Here is a 15,548-nt window from a genome sequence, read left to right on the forward strand (position 1 = left end):
TCCCACAACAGGCCAGTCTCACCTGGCAGCAGGAGAAAATTGAATTTATTGATCGGGCCATTTCTTGTTCGTGTGTTTGTCTGTTTCCACGTTCTCAAGGCATAATGGGTTTTAGATTTAGGAGGAAACAGTGCAGTGCAGCCAGCAAAGTGTGACTTTAAAGGTCTTCCTGTTGGGTTTTGTGCTGCAGGTGTCATTAAGGTCACACAGAAATGGTAAATATATCACTGCTGACAGGTAAAAACAGCATAGCTCCAGTTTTGTTGCTGTCTTATTTGGGTTATTCTTACTAAACTGGATGAGAAAACTTATTAACTGATGGTGTGATACAGTACAGGGTGCATTAGCTTTGTTGATATAAAATCGCAAACATAAATCAAAAATTCAAAGCAGTTCTGATGCAACATGATTTTATTCAGAGGGCGGTTAAAGGTGTTTACAATGCTCGAGCACATCTTTGTGTAATGTGTGTGTGTGTGTGTGCTCACCGTGCCCCACCACAGAGCGTCGGCGTAGGTGGCGAAGTCCTTGTTGAATTCTTTCTCCACCAGATAGACCAAGAAGGAGGAGAAGATCAGCACCAAGAAGCCGATGTACCAGGCAGTCACCAGCTCCTGGAAGGCGGAGGACAGTTTCAAAATAAATCTCATGTTTTGGACACTTTTTGCAGTGGTTTTTTTGCAGCAGTCATTAATAAAAACATGCATTCTTAGAGGTGCCACATGATACATGCAGCACTCATTCAGGTTTTTTATGCACTTTACCTGCTAACTTTATTTATAGTAACAGAGAAAAAAAAAATGTTATTTGTTGGGATGTAAATGCAACAAACTGAGCCAAATGGCTACAAACATACATTACATATATACATATAATAATTCAACAATCTTGCATTGACTAGGAAACGATTTCAAGTGGTGAATACATACATGTAATGAAAATCTCATATTGCACATATTTCCAGTCATTTAAGTCTGTCTATACTTGATCATACAGTCATATAATAATATATACAGTGCAAAACAAAATCCTTTACTCTTCTTCATCTTAACATTCTTCTGCAACTAGTTAGTGTTGTAATATACATTTCATTTGCTTATTTATTACATTTTATTGCTTGCATTTATTTGAAACAGGTGTCCCCACTGTGGGTGCATTTGTATGTAAAGAGTTTTACTCTTATCTTGGTTTTTAATTCTGTTTTTCTTGGCTGGCTTTTCCTGGTATCTTTCTCCTGTTTGCTGCTGTAACAACTCAGTTTTTACAGTCTTGCCCAGTGTTCGCCAGTTTGCTTTTCCTGGCAAACACTTTTCATTTGTCACTGTTTAAGAAAAGTGCAGCAGCACATCAATAAAGTTTGATGTTATAAGTGATGTCCAGACAAGTGCTACTGAGATAAAGTATCACAGATGAAAAACAACTCCAGTTAAAGTTCAGAAGAGGAGCGATCGTTCAACATGTCCTACCTTACTGTGTGCATAAACTACAGATCCCAGCAGCTTCCAGGTCCCTCCCCTGCGGTCCATGCGCACCATGCGCAGGATCTGAAGGAAACGGAGGCTACGCAGCGCAGAGGTGGCGAAGATGTTACCCTGGCTACCGGCTGAAACCACAGCAACCGAGGCGATGAGAACAATGATGTCTGGGGAGTAAAGGAGTGGAAATTAAAGGTCACAGGTTCCACAATATTAGCAACAGGAACTGTGGTTGGCTCCCCTACTTTCTAGAGCCATCCAGTCTTCCATCCATCACCTTTAAAACAACTATTGATTCACTACAAGCTGTTTGTTTGCTTTTCTACCTCTATTACTCTTCTTCTGTCATTCTGTCTACAACCCTAAAATCCCCCACTTTTCTTCTCTTGTATTTCCCGGCATGCTGACTTCCTCCCTGCTGGAGCAACCTAAGGATGATAGAGAACCGCTGTCGTGTAAATGTGCTTTTGTGCACGGCTGATACCAGCGTCTGGACACTGAAGAGGAAATTTTACTAATTCATATTGGCAAATAACAGCATTACCTGAGAATATTCAAAATGACTTCGTAAGATGCAGTAGATTTAAGACTTTAACAGGATGATATTAAGAAAAATCAAACAGAAATGAATGTCTGTTGATACTGCTGCACAAAAAAGTGTAGTTTTCTGGATTTTTTCTAAACTTCAAGTGCTTTTGTGTTAAAGGGAAATGATGCCATTTGGGAAATATTAAGCTTATAAAGATAAGAATGAACAAATGCAATAAATGTGTTTGGAGTGTGAAAGGTTTCATTTATAAACTCTGCAGTCAAATAGTAACAACTGCATGAATTTTTATTCTATCTACCTTGCGTGCAGACGTCACACGAAATGAAGAGTGTGTGTAAGCCACACGCACACACGCGCACACACACACACACACGCGCACGCACGCACGCACGCACGCACGCACACACACGCACACACACACACACACACACACACACACACACACACACACACACACACACACCTACCTATGACACAGAACGGCTTCCTGGCGAAGCGGAGGCGCCCCTGCCAGCCTCGGTAGCGGCAGCAGCAGCCGGCGCTCCATATCCTGATGATGTACTCCAGACCAAACACTACAATCATCACAAACTCCTGCAGGACACACACGGAAAAACTTAAACCTCTAAATGCTACAAATGCAACAGACAGTCGCAGCAAAGGGTCATAAAAGTAACAATTGGTTGCTAAGCGTGTCGAGTGCATCTTCTTGAGTGTGTTTTGAAGTCTCTGGTATGCCTTTTGCATGTTGCACATGTTGTGCACAGGTGTGTTACATTCATTATGGCTGCATTCTATTTAGGCACGCCAGCTCCACACATGCTGGCTCACTAGCTTGACTTTGTGCGGAGCCATTGTTACTGTTATTAGTCAAACCTGTGCCTTTCAGATGGTTGAAGATGTCTGCTGTTAACCTAAGCCAACCCAGTCAGGTCAGTCACAGTGTGCTGTAAAGTAAAGGAACCTTCCTTTAGAGGAATAGTTTGACATTTTAGGGAAACACACTTAAATGCTCTCTTGCGTGTTACATGAGGAGATTGATACCACTCATGTCTGTGCATTAAGCGTGCTAGCGTGGATTCTATCTGCGTACCTGCCTATGTATGTCGGCTGGATGGTCAATCAGTCAGTCCGCAAATATTTACCCACCCGTTAGTCACAGTTTTCACCAACGCAGGCTGAAATTTGGCATGTGTGTGTGTGGCCATGTTTTACTCATGTTGTGGGGACATAAATCTGTTCACACTGTCCCATTGCCTGCCCTCCTACTTCCTTATGGGGATAAAACGCAACCCCATGACAAAAATCATTACATTTTAGGCTGAAGACCTGGGTTAGGGTTAGTGTAAGCTTCCAGGAAATGAATGTAAGTCTATGTAACATCCCCAAAAATGATGGAAACACGACGGTGTGTATGTGTGTGAAGGTGTATTTGTGTTCGTGCCACTTGGCTTAAGTGGGCGTGGCAGTGGGAGTGAGACTATTGCAAGACTTCTAAATTGGATTTACTTAACATGACCAAACTTTATAAAAAGACAAAGTTAAGTAACAAACATAGCTTCATATTTAAGTGACAGATATTAAAAGTGGTATCGATCTTCTCTGGCCCGATGGCTCAGAGGTAGAGCAGGTTGGACATTAACTCCAGGGTTGGCGGTTTGATCCTTGGCTCCTCCTGCATCAAACCGTCCCTGAACCAGAGCATGAACCCTGAGATGCTACCGATGGACAGGTCAGCGCCTTCAGGGCAGCTCAGGTGTGAATGGGTGAATGAGAGGCAGCATTGTAAAGCACTTTGTTCGTTAAGGTAAAAAAACACTACATAACTGCAGCCCATTCACTGTTTGTTTCTATCATCACTGAGCAACTTTAATCAAAACTCCCACCATCTGCCTCCTGCTGCCGTGCCCCTCTTCATCATTCAGACAAATGAACAGGCGCCTCTTCATTTGTTCCCTGTAATTGGCTCAGCTGTTTCTCAGTGATGACAGCAGCTATGCAATTGGCTGTGAACAGATTTATTAATCACCACGCCATCAGATTTATATTCCACCTCAGTCGGCCCTTTTGCACTTTGCACTGCTGCGCATGCATGAACCAGAATAAGAGGTGTACTCGGAAATGTCCGCACAGTCCGGGACCTGTGACTTTGCATGGGTCGTTGTGTTTGCGTGATTAAAATAGATCCTCTGAATTTTATTTCCCAAATGTCGAACTATTCCCTTAAAGCCTCGCCCAAATTACAAGAACAGAAATCCTTCTCTTTCCACAAATAATGCCCACACTAGTCTGAATAATTCACAGACCTTTACAGATTTCTTTAGAACTACTTTCCAGCAGAGAAATAGTCCCTACTACAACGGCTCACTGTGTTGATTATCCACAGTAACTTAGATGTTTTTGAAAGGAGACGTTGCTGTTGAATTATTTAAATTGTGCATTGCTTTAGCTCTTCTGTATAAGAAGTGATTCTACTTGAGTAGGTCGTGTTGTTGTTTGCTCCGCCCGTTTGTTTGTGCTTCATTGTTTCGTTTTGTTTTTTGCTCTGGCTGATGACTTTCTGCTTAATCACGTCTGAGTCACAGGCTGTTAACTTACATTGAATTGTAACAGTATGATTTGGATTGTGAGTGGCAAGGGACCAATCACTGCACAATCAGCATCTCTAATGCAGACATGAGCATCACTGAGTCTCACACACACACACACACACACACACACACACAAAATAATGTTAATTTAACCATCTGATACTCTCGTAATTCGTCAGTGTCCAGTAACTCGACAAGCTCTCCCTGGGAGACACCTCCTGATTGAACACGCTTGTATGAATGTGTGTGTGTGTGTGTGTGTGTGTTGTGAGACTCAGTGCTGCTCATGTCTGCATTAGAGATGCAGACATGTGTGTGTGTCTTACCAGGATGAGCAGGCAGTGTGAGGAGAATTCCTGGTGAGCAGGGATGGTGGAAAACACAGAGAGAACAAGACATCCAAACACCAGGATGAACCTGTGGAGACAAAACAACACACACACACACGCACATTCGCGCACACACACAAACACACACATATGCACGCATACACACACGCACGCACACACACACACACACACACACAGGATTGCTGAAACGACTCCTCCTTTGCCAGACCACCTTAAGCAGCAGGATTGAAGCTGTTACGAGCACCATCAGGACCGGGATGAGCGCTGTTAAAGCTTCAGGAAGCTTTATTATATTACTGTTACCGTGGCGATTCAGCTGATTCACACACACACTGTATGAATGGACGGAAGGCAAACAAATCCTTCTCACAGTAACACGAGCTGAACAAGCAGTTGACACAGAGCTGCGGGCGGTGATAACTCTGTGTGTGTGTGTGTGTGTGTGTTCTGCTGTAGTCCAGTTATTCACTTAAAGCTGAGGAGGCAGGACTAATTCCTTTAAAGCAGTGATCTGCAAGCTTCGCTGGCAGCCTCGTTGGCTCCATGTACTCATTGCTGTGATGTTTTTAGTGTCCTTTCTGTTGGATCCCTACGCCCCCCCCCCCCCCCCCCCCCCCCCCCCCCCCCCCCCCCCCCGCTCTTTTGAACGCGACATCTCAGCAAGTCTTCAAGGAATTTCTTCAAATTTGGTACAAACGTTCAAGGATAAACTGAGAAAACATGAAGAATTCTTCTTCTTGGGCATCCACCTTGAAACCGTGGTGATTGTGAAGATCCTGAAGATGTGTTTGAAGCGTCCAAGTTTTACATTTTGTAGCTTCTCTGCAGCAACGTCCATATTTAGAACATAACCAACACAATAGAGGTGAATGGAGCTTCATATATTACATATAATGAAGAAGAAACAATGTCCCTGCTGTTAACAGTTTTCACTGGAACTACTTTCCCACTGAGGAAATAGTCCCTTCCTTTGTGGAAAAACAAGTCAATGCTACTCTAACTGATCCCATCCACCTCCGCTGTGCCCGGCTGCAGAACAGAGCCCATATCTCAAAACCTGGAAACGTCCAACCAAAACCGTCATTGCTTGATACCAATGGAGATAAATGAGAAGATAAGTATTTTTTTTTTAAAAGAAGTTTCAATGAACTGCAGGCACGGTGCTTCTGGTAATACTGCAAATCAGGATTAAAGCAGACGTTTGGAGCGACGCCAACGCCGATGCACTCATAGGAGAAATCTCCACGAAACATTTGGTCCGATCAGAGCCCTCCTCATCGCCTGACTGACCCAAAACACCCCACCCCTGCTGCCCGCGAGGAAACCACTCAGTTCCTCCTAAGTCATATGGTAACTTGGTTAATGAGCAAGTACAAATTAAAATTCATAAGGCCGCTTCCAGGCAACACATGAACTGGATAGCTGCCTGAGCCTGCTGTTCTCTCTCTCTCTACAGTTTTTTTCTTAAAGATGCCATCTGCCTTTCTGATATTTACTGTTTTCTCATCTCCGCAGACCTTTGAGTGTTTGTTTTCTGTGTACAGAATGTGCTCCAGCCTCGTCCCCTTTCCTTTCCTTTCCAGTGCCCTCTCTGTCTTACTTCCTCTTTAATTTTTTATGCTTTTTGTCTCTCCTTCCACCTTGCTTTCTTCCTCGCCTCCCTTTTCCATCTCCTCTCTCTCCCTGCTTCAGTTCGCCTCTTCCTCTCTCTGGACTCCTTCGCCATCACTGTCTTATTTGCTCTCCTGTATGATTAATGCCGCCATTTATTTTCCACGGGATCCACGGCGAATATGAAGAGGGAGGTGTGTGTGTGATTGTGTGTGTGTGTTACTGCAGAGGAGGACTGATGGTTCCTGACATCCAGCCCAGCCTGTGATGCTGGCTCCTTCTCTAGTAGCTCTTTACTGTCATACAGACAGACATACAGCATGGAGGGCGGATTTCTAAACAGCACCCAGTTGCGTTGCCAGTGAAGTTTGTGCGTGCACGACCACTTATCCTAACAAATAACCTCTTCACTTCGGCTGAAACAACTTTTCAGTGTGCACTCATGGAACAAGCGACCAGGTGGACCTTGAGTTTTTGTCCACTGCTGTTTACAAAGTTAAAAATTAACTGTTAAGCTCAACTTTTCACTATTTTGGGCAGTTTTTTCTTGAAGAAAAGAAATTACTTTTGCAAAAGCAGTGCGGTCCGTTCAAGGCTGTCTTAATTTATCGGTTTGTTTGTCCGCGTCCATGTAAAGCTCTCCCGTGCCTCCCTCTTCACTTAATTAGTGCTGTTCCAGTCCATGCACATGATTCATTGTGACTAATGAAGAAAAAATGGAGGACAACGTACAGGCAGGTGAAGCCACGGGCCACGCTGTGAGTGCAACCGAAGGACGCGTTACCATCCATGCGGCCACAAAGGACATTGAAAAAGCCTGCATCCGCTAACCTTAAAAGAAATGTTTTTCCCTGCTCATACATCTGTGAGGTGCTTTACCTCATAAGGCTGCATGTGTCAGCACGTTTAAACAATAAAAAGATCGCTGGCTTCCCACCTTTGTGCGTGGCACTGATGTGGTCGGACAACACATCCTAACAAACTACTCCTTTTTGAGCATAACCTGAACCTTATACTGCAAGAGCCCCACAAACGCCGTCGTGATATGTGCATGAAATTTTTTTCTTTTGTGACTACGCAAGGATCCGACCAAAGCTCGACTGAGACTGATCTCAGACTACCTTATTTTCTGGTGCTTGTGTGGGTGCTGAAAAGCATTCAAAACTGCGATACTATCATTTTTAGCAAAAAAGCTCCTGGATTTGGGCTGAACTGGCAGTGAGAGAGGGCCCACAGAGGGGGTTTGCAATTGCTATGCTCAGGATTTACAGGCTTTGGTGTAACAGTAAAAAGTTGAATACAAACTACTTCCTGCCACGGAAGTAAAGTCTGTGACTCCTCAAGAACAAAGCAGAGTTTCATGGAGCTTGTGGATAACAGCGAGGCTGCAGCGAGGCTCTCGTGTGCCTGCCAATCAGAAACCTTCCAGATTTACAGCTTTAGCTTCTCTACAGGGTACCTGGAAACACACCTTTAAAGGTGTATTTCTGGAAAAGTCAGCATGTGTTTGTGCAGTTAATCTAGCTGTTGCACCGAGGTGTACTCAGGTTCCAAAGTGCTGCTGTCTCTTAAAATCAGAAGAGATGTGCTGATGAGCTGGAACTTTTTCAAGCTAAGAAGAAAAAGTGGTCTGTGCAACCATCTGAGTCGCTATTACTGCAGATCATGAACATTTTAGGAGTAATGACGATTTATTCAAGAGCATAATGAAATGGTGAAAACAATATGGGCAATCAAAATTGATTTAAAAGGTCAATTTTGCAGCTAACTGAATTTCCTCTATTATGTCGGTGTGCACACCATTGTGAAGTTAATCATATTTGGCAAAAGGTTTTCTCAAGGTATGAAAATAAAAAGTCCACCTCTCTTTTTTTTCTCTCTTTACATTGCTGTAATTTGAGGCCTTGACTGAATTAATAAAAAGAGTGAAAGAATACAAACCAAACTCAATAACATATGCCTGAATATGGTGAATGAAAAGAATGGAGCACAGAGACCTCGAATACAGAAATCAATCCATTCATATGAACTGCGAATGAATGGCTTCTGCACCTTCCATTCGGATCTACGTGCATAACTGCAAATACACAGATAATTTTTCTTCAATGGCAGTCACAACACAGCCTGCAGTGATTTTTGCATCACATTTAAAATTACATTTACTATAGCAAAATATTTCCTTTTGAGGGAGCCAGATACAAAGCAGATGAGACGGCCCTTCCCTATTTAGTGGTGATGAGACATAAAGCAACACGCGCACTCTGCTGCGTTTTTTCAGTTGATAAGGCACATTTTTACCCATTCAATCATTCCTACATGCATTGAGCATATTATCAATATCTCTTCACGCACTCTGCGTCTTTTCCTCGCTGTATATCAGTTGATGATGAAATGACTCAGTGGGTGCACATGGGCGAAGAGAATGATGGGAGCACGATGACACACGTGATCAATAATGCTTTCACATGGAAAGCCGGTGAATTAGCCACATGATCAGTCACTCACAGAGGTGACCTGCTGATACCATCATCTGTGTGGTCGTGTGTGAGGAAGATGAGGGTGTGTATGTGTGTGTGTGTATGGATTTGAGGCCAGGTTGTCCATCAAAAAGATTTGTATTTGATTAGATGTCATCAGGAAAACCAATCACAACCACTTCATAAAAGATTATTTCGGCAATAACACTGTGTCAACCATAAAGAACAGCGCCAGTGGTTTTGCATTTTTTAACCTGTTCACAACAAGCTGCATGCTTTAAACTACAAATAAACATTTTTTTAAAATAATGGCATTATTTTTAGATTATTCCACCCCACAAGCCATTTGTTTGTTACAGGCATGTGAGTCAGAAAAGAAATTATCTTTTTCTTTTTAACTAGAACAACCTAAGAAGAGCAGTCAGAATTGTCTTTAAAGAAAAAGGTTTCACCATTTGAGAAATAATCTGCTTTCTTACCGAGAATTAGATGAGAAGATCAATATCAATCGCATGTCTGTGCATGTAGTATGCAGGTGGAGCCAGAAAGTGATCAGCTTAGCTAACATAAAGACTGGACACAGGGGGACACAGCTAGCCTAGCTCACTCTAAAGACACCTGTAAAGCTCACTAACAAACACCTTTAATTTGTACTCAACAACAATTGGTCGTTTTTGCAGTGAGTTAGTCGATGTGCTGGAACTATTTCCTGGCAAACGACGGTGCAGCGCAGTGACAGGCTAGCTCTTTCCACCTGATTTCAGTTTTTATGCTAAGCTAAGTTAATAACCTCCTGGGGTTGGCATTTATCCTCTTATCTGACTCTGAACAAAAGTAGGTTGGCAAGCCCATTTTACACAATATCAAACTATTCCATTAACTTTAAATGAATATTTGAAATTCATAAAGCACATGAGATGCTTATGATGAAACACGAGTCTCTAGAATTTCCCTAGAAGATGGGAAATCAATCTCCCAGCTTCAGCAGAAATGGAAAATATTTGTTATTTGCGGGGTTTAATTTTTAAAATGGCCTTAAGTGGTCCACTTGAAATGCCAGTTAATTCCTTTTATTAAATATCTCAGCTGAGTGCTGGCCCGCTCTGTCGTCTGGATGTCAAACCAACGTCTGGCAAAAAAACTGGTGCTTGACATCCTCAGAGGACCCTGGACAAGATGCAGGTGTAAGAGAGTCCCGCTCTGTTGCATATGGCAGAGACAAACTGCCTCTGACTTTATGCTGATGAATGACCCGAGGACCCACAGACGAAACCATATACAGCCAAAAACCTGCACCACTCCTCTGACAAAGACGCCTGAAAAGCCTGAGGAGAAGAAGAGAGAGAGAGCGAGAGAGAGAGAGAGAGAGAGAGAGAGAGAGAGAGAGTGCGTGCATCTGTGTGTGTGCGTGCATCTGTTTGTGTGAAATCAGGTCCCTGGAGATTTGCAGCCTGGCCTCACAGCCAGGCTGTTTCACATACAGCTATACACAAGCAGTAGGTGCATGGCACATTGAAAAAGGAGCATTTCCAATTCTGAGATATTGAAAAACAGCCTGTTTTGTTTTGTTTGCCAACTTTTCATACAACAAATACATGAAAATGTGTCAAAATTTGCTCCGTTGTCACATAATCGATGCTCGAATAATTGATGCTGTCCACAGTGCCATCTATATGTCAGTTTGTGTTGCTATTGTGGGCAAGGTTGGACAACACAACGTATGGATGGTTTGAAGAGAAAAGGAAGGAAACATTTTCAATTTGCAAATGGAAATGCAGGAAATCGGAGGAATAATTGTTTTCCAATGTTTGCAGTTTGACTGGAGCTCGTTTTGTTGCGTCATCTTATGGCAACACTGGAAATGCTGACCTCACAGGAAATGTGCTCAAAAAGCTGTATGCGTCAGTCTATGAGGAATAATTACATTTGCAACGCAAAATTAGGGGAAAGAACACTGTGACAAAAACAAAGCAAAGAGTGAAGAGTCGTGTTTACGCTGATGTGCATAATGAATAAATAAAAAAAACACACGTGCAGCCAATTACACACTACACACACATCTTCAGAGGGAGGAGCTTTTGACTTCTCCATGTGGATAATAAATTGCCTCTCAGAAGACACATCTAAGTGGAAGATGATTTAAATCCTCAGACTTTCAGCAGAACGTGTGAATGTGTGTGTGCATGTGTGTGCGTGACTGCAAATCTACTCCAGTGCAAGGTATCATGAAGCTCATAAATTGATCTAAATGGTGTACGTGCAGCATGCACATGTAAATATGAACAACTATGTTTATGATAAAAAGGAGGAACACTGTAAAAGGGTGCACATGTTCTCTATGTGTTTATATGAAATAGGCATCTGAGAATGGGAAGGAGAAACAGTGTGTGTGTGTGTGTGTGTGTGTGTGTGTGTGTGTGACAGATTGGGTACATGAGAGGTCAGGGTTTTCCACACAATACGGTCTGGTATCATTATCTATTTCCTCCTTTCTTTCTGTGCCAACCATGCATACCCTTTCAATCAAGACAGAGGGAGGGAACGGAAACAGAGAGCGAAAGATTGAAAGAGAAAAAAGAGAAACCAAGAGAGTCGGTGAGTGAGTGGACGAGTAAGTGTCTCATCGCGTCAAGGCAACAGAATAAAAGAAATGATGGAAGGTACAAAAGAAGACAGGATGCTCAGAGACCTCCACGGTGGCACAAGGAATAAATGTGCTCATCCCGTCTTTTACTCAACCCTGACATACTGTGACATACTGTCACAGTGGAGTCCAGCTCAACCTTGATCCAGCCCAGGAATCCTATCAGAGCAAGTGTTTCTACCGAAGTCTGAACCACTGATTTATTATGAAAGTCTAAATAGCTTATTTTACGTTAACAAATGGGCGATTAATCCATAGTTAGTGTTTCAGAGAGCAGGGAGAATGTATTTTTTAGGTTTTACACCACTTGTTTTTGGAGAAAAAACATCCATTATCACAATATATCATGTGCTACCCACTTTACCTGAGACATGAAAAATAAAAGCCATGATCATCTGAATATATTTGATGAAAACTGAAAATATGAATGAACATTTTGGGCACTGTGGGGCTTATTAGAACCATTTACAACATTACAAACATCAAACACCGTCTTCAGTACAAATCATACAAATACAGTACCATAACTATTAACTATTAATTCAATGTACAATGTACAAACATTTGTGGGATCTATACAGAAGTATATATTTTTGTGAATTTAGAGTCAGGACCCAATTTTGGGCTAAAGGAATGATATTTACTGTACTGCTGTCAAGTGTCTGCAGACCTGCAGACAAATTTGACCTGAACAGTATTTGAGGGTCAGGGAGGTGAAAATCAAGTTTTTAACCTTGCTATCATGTCCATGGGATGTTTTCTTTATGCTGTGAGACATATGAGCGTCACATCCCTAAAGAACTAATCCCGTCTGCATGCAGGGTGGGACTTCCCATGATAATGTAATCTATTACCATCACATTTTGTAGCGTAGTGGTACATAGACTACATTACCATTCTGATACAGCGATTTGTAGGCGACCCTGTATGATTCTCTCTTCCTCTGAATCATTTTACTGGTTTGAGCATGCACCGCAGAATTACTCCTACATTACATTACCACAGCGTATCGTGCAGCAGCTATCCAGACAGAAAACAAGCAGAGGTTTGTGTGTGTGTGTGTGTGTGTGATGAGCAGAGTTGAAGGTGAGCAGGATTGCTCGAGCTGCAGGCTAGCGGCGGAGAGGCGGGTGGAGGCAGAGACGGGAACTATTTATGTCGGCATGCACTAAATGTGAAGGTAAAGGTGTAGAGTTACATCTGAACCATTTTTAGGCACGAAGGGATTTTTTTTCACAGAAAAACATCTAAATATGTAATTTTGATGAAGAGAGATGAGTTTTTAGGGCTTTAATCAACAGCAGGAGAGGAAGTAGAAGTTGCAAATAATCTGTAAAATACTCCCTGCAGGCAAGTAAAAGTAATATATGCTTTAACACGTAACCAGTATTTTAATGCCACAGTTACAGCAACATTTAGAAACTCCAGCTGTCAGATAAATAAAGTAAATTAAAAGTACAATATTTCCCTCTGAAACGTAGTGGAGTAAAACTATATAAGTACTCAAGTGAAGTAAAAGCACCTCAGAGTTGCACTAACAGTACTTGAGTGAATGTACTAAATGACAGAGCGCCACAGGAGGAGTGAGTTCAGCAGGTTCTCCTGGATGAAAGCAGCAGAGCAGAGGTTGTAATGGGAAGATAAAGACGGAGCTCAGCTATAAATAACATTTCTCCTTCTAGGAAAGGCTCAGCCGATCGGTACATGAGAAAATACAACAAGAGACAGAAAGAAGAAGATTCAGAAAGAGACGAGCAGCTGAGAGAACACACTGAGCACAGCCTGACGCTTTCTTTAGAGCTTCTCTCATTATGATGAACATCATTGTATCGATCGTTTTTTTATGCTTTAATCAGTGCCTGTTCTCTCTCTCTCTGTGTGTGTGTGTGTGTGTGTGTGTGTGTGTGTGTGTTCTCGATGCCTATCGAGGACTTTTTCTGGTATCAAAACCGACCTTGTAGGGACCAGCAGTCCTCATGGGGACCAGGCATGAATTGGTTCATATTTGGTCTTTTCTGAGGAGTGACATGTATTGCACGTCTCTCTGTCAGAGAGGGATCCCTCCTCTGTGGCTCTTCCACCCCCCCACATTAAAAACACCCCCAGAGGGTGTCGTCCACCTCCCAGATTTTAAAGCCTCCTGAGGGAAATTGTGATTTTGATGAAATGACATTTGACTTTGATGTGGTTTAGGATTAGGCTGTCCACAATGAATGGAAGTCAATGCAATGTCCTAACAAGGACGTGTGTGTGTGTGTGTGTGTGTGTGTGTGTGTGTGTGTGTGTGTGTGTGTGTGTTTCTCGTTCTGTCACATCTTGATTCTCAGACGTATTCGATGCAAGAAGGAGGGCTGAATGAAAGCACGCTGGCTGATAAAGAGAAGAAAAAGAGAGAGGAAAAAAAGGGCAAGATGAGAGACGGGGGGGGGGGGGGAGGGAGAAAGAGGGACGGAGCCAGGTCGACTCCCTGCCAGCGGTCTATTAGTTAATCCTTGTGTTTATCCAGTCGAGTGCAGTATCTCACCTGATGACGGCAGCGATAAAACATACGGTTTTATTTCTAAGCAACTACTTGACCAAACAGACCCGGGCCAAGGACACAACGCTGCGCAGGCCAGTTTTCTCTGCTCACTTCTGAAAGGTTTTTCTCCATCAATAGAAAAGCCGAACTACAATAACAGTCACTCTTGAATTCACCTCAGAGGGTTCGAAGAGCTGGGTTGGCTGTAGGTGGAAGGAATTTAATGTCTTGCTTAAGGCAGCTTCGGAGAGGCGGATCTGTGCTGATGCAAAGGCCTGAAGCACGGCTGAAGGCTTACGGCTCGCTCTGCCGACCTGTTGCCCTTAAAGCTACAGTGTGTAACTTTTTACTTTGATGCAAGTGGAGTACTTTCCTCTTCCTTAGTTTGTCAATTTAGGGCTCACATATTCAACCGTAGCTTAAAAAGCAAAAAGTTTTTATGCTCGCTTGAGTTGGTTTTTGCCTTTTTTGAAAAATTGTTATTGCTCCAAATGGGGAGATGCTGAATAAGTTCTGACATAGCGAACATAACTCACATGACTGAACAGCTGTTTCCACGACTGCTGTCGTCTTCTTCCTGGATATTCTCATTATGTGTGAAAACATGGCGACAGGTACATAAAAACATGGCTGACACCACCTGACAAGAAAGAACAATTACAACTTTCCCAAACGAAACAAATTCCTGCAGACTTCTCCTCATTTTTCTTTCAGGTGGCTCAGGAGACTCTGTTGTTTCCCGTTTCAACGTTCCTCTTCTTCTACTTTGTTTTTTATAGCCATACACGATGTATCTTACACCACCAGCTTCTGATGAAGCTACACTTTGCGTAATCTAGTTTATTCACTCCAAACCTCATTATAGAAACACACCTCATTCCCATTTTCTTTGTTTTTTTCCTTTTTGCCAACTTTTCAAAATTTCACTTCAAATTCGCGTGACAACAGATCGAAACACAGCCGGAGATACACAACCACCCACAATGCTGTCCCTCCATCCCCCAGAGGTTTAAAGCTTCACAGCTGGCCTCATGCGACAAAATTAACGGCTGCTGTTCACACAGGCAAGTGGTTTCCACGACCCCACAGAGGTTAAATACCTGGGACCCCCACCAGCCACTCAGGACTGAAGAATCCTCTTAGGTGAAAAACGAGTCCACTTGTCCTCGACTCACCCCTCCTCGGCTAACCTCGATGATAAAGAACCGTCACAGACACAAAGCAACATTTTCCACGCCGCATTTCGACCGACGTTTTGTTTTCTTTATCGAGCTTACTCTGTTGCGCTGCGGCTGCCGTGTTCATTTTGATCCAATCAACCCAGCTCAG

The 15,548-nt window shown here is 42.8% G+C and overlaps 1 protein-coding gene across 1 annotated transcript in view; it reads right to left on the bottom strand.

Moving 5' to 3' along the window:
* The window catches only part of kcnq5a (potassium voltage-gated channel, KQT-like subfamily, member 5a), a 94,563-nt gene that overhangs the window by 22,906 nt on the left and 56,109 nt on the right, over window positions 1-15,548 (bottom strand). The window contains exons 2-5 of the mRNA XM_041947241.1: window positions 4,943-5,033; window positions 2,493-2,619; window positions 1,467-1,642; window positions 489-614 (exon numbers count right to left, since the gene is read on the bottom strand). Coding sequence (XP_041803175.1) covers window positions 489-614; window positions 1,467-1,642; window positions 2,493-2,619; window positions 4,943-5,033 — 520 coding nt within the window. The remainder of the gene's footprint in view (window positions 1-488; window positions 615-1,466; window positions 1,643-2,492; window positions 2,620-4,942; window positions 5,034-15,548) is intronic.

The sequence above is a fragment of the Chelmon rostratus genome, chromosome 11 (genome assembly GCF_017976325.1).
Source record: "Chelmon rostratus isolate fCheRos1 chromosome 11, fCheRos1.pri, whole genome shotgun sequence".
NCBI classification, from domain to species: Eukaryota; Metazoa; Chordata; class Actinopteri; order Chaetodontiformes; family Chaetodontidae; genus Chelmon; species Chelmon rostratus.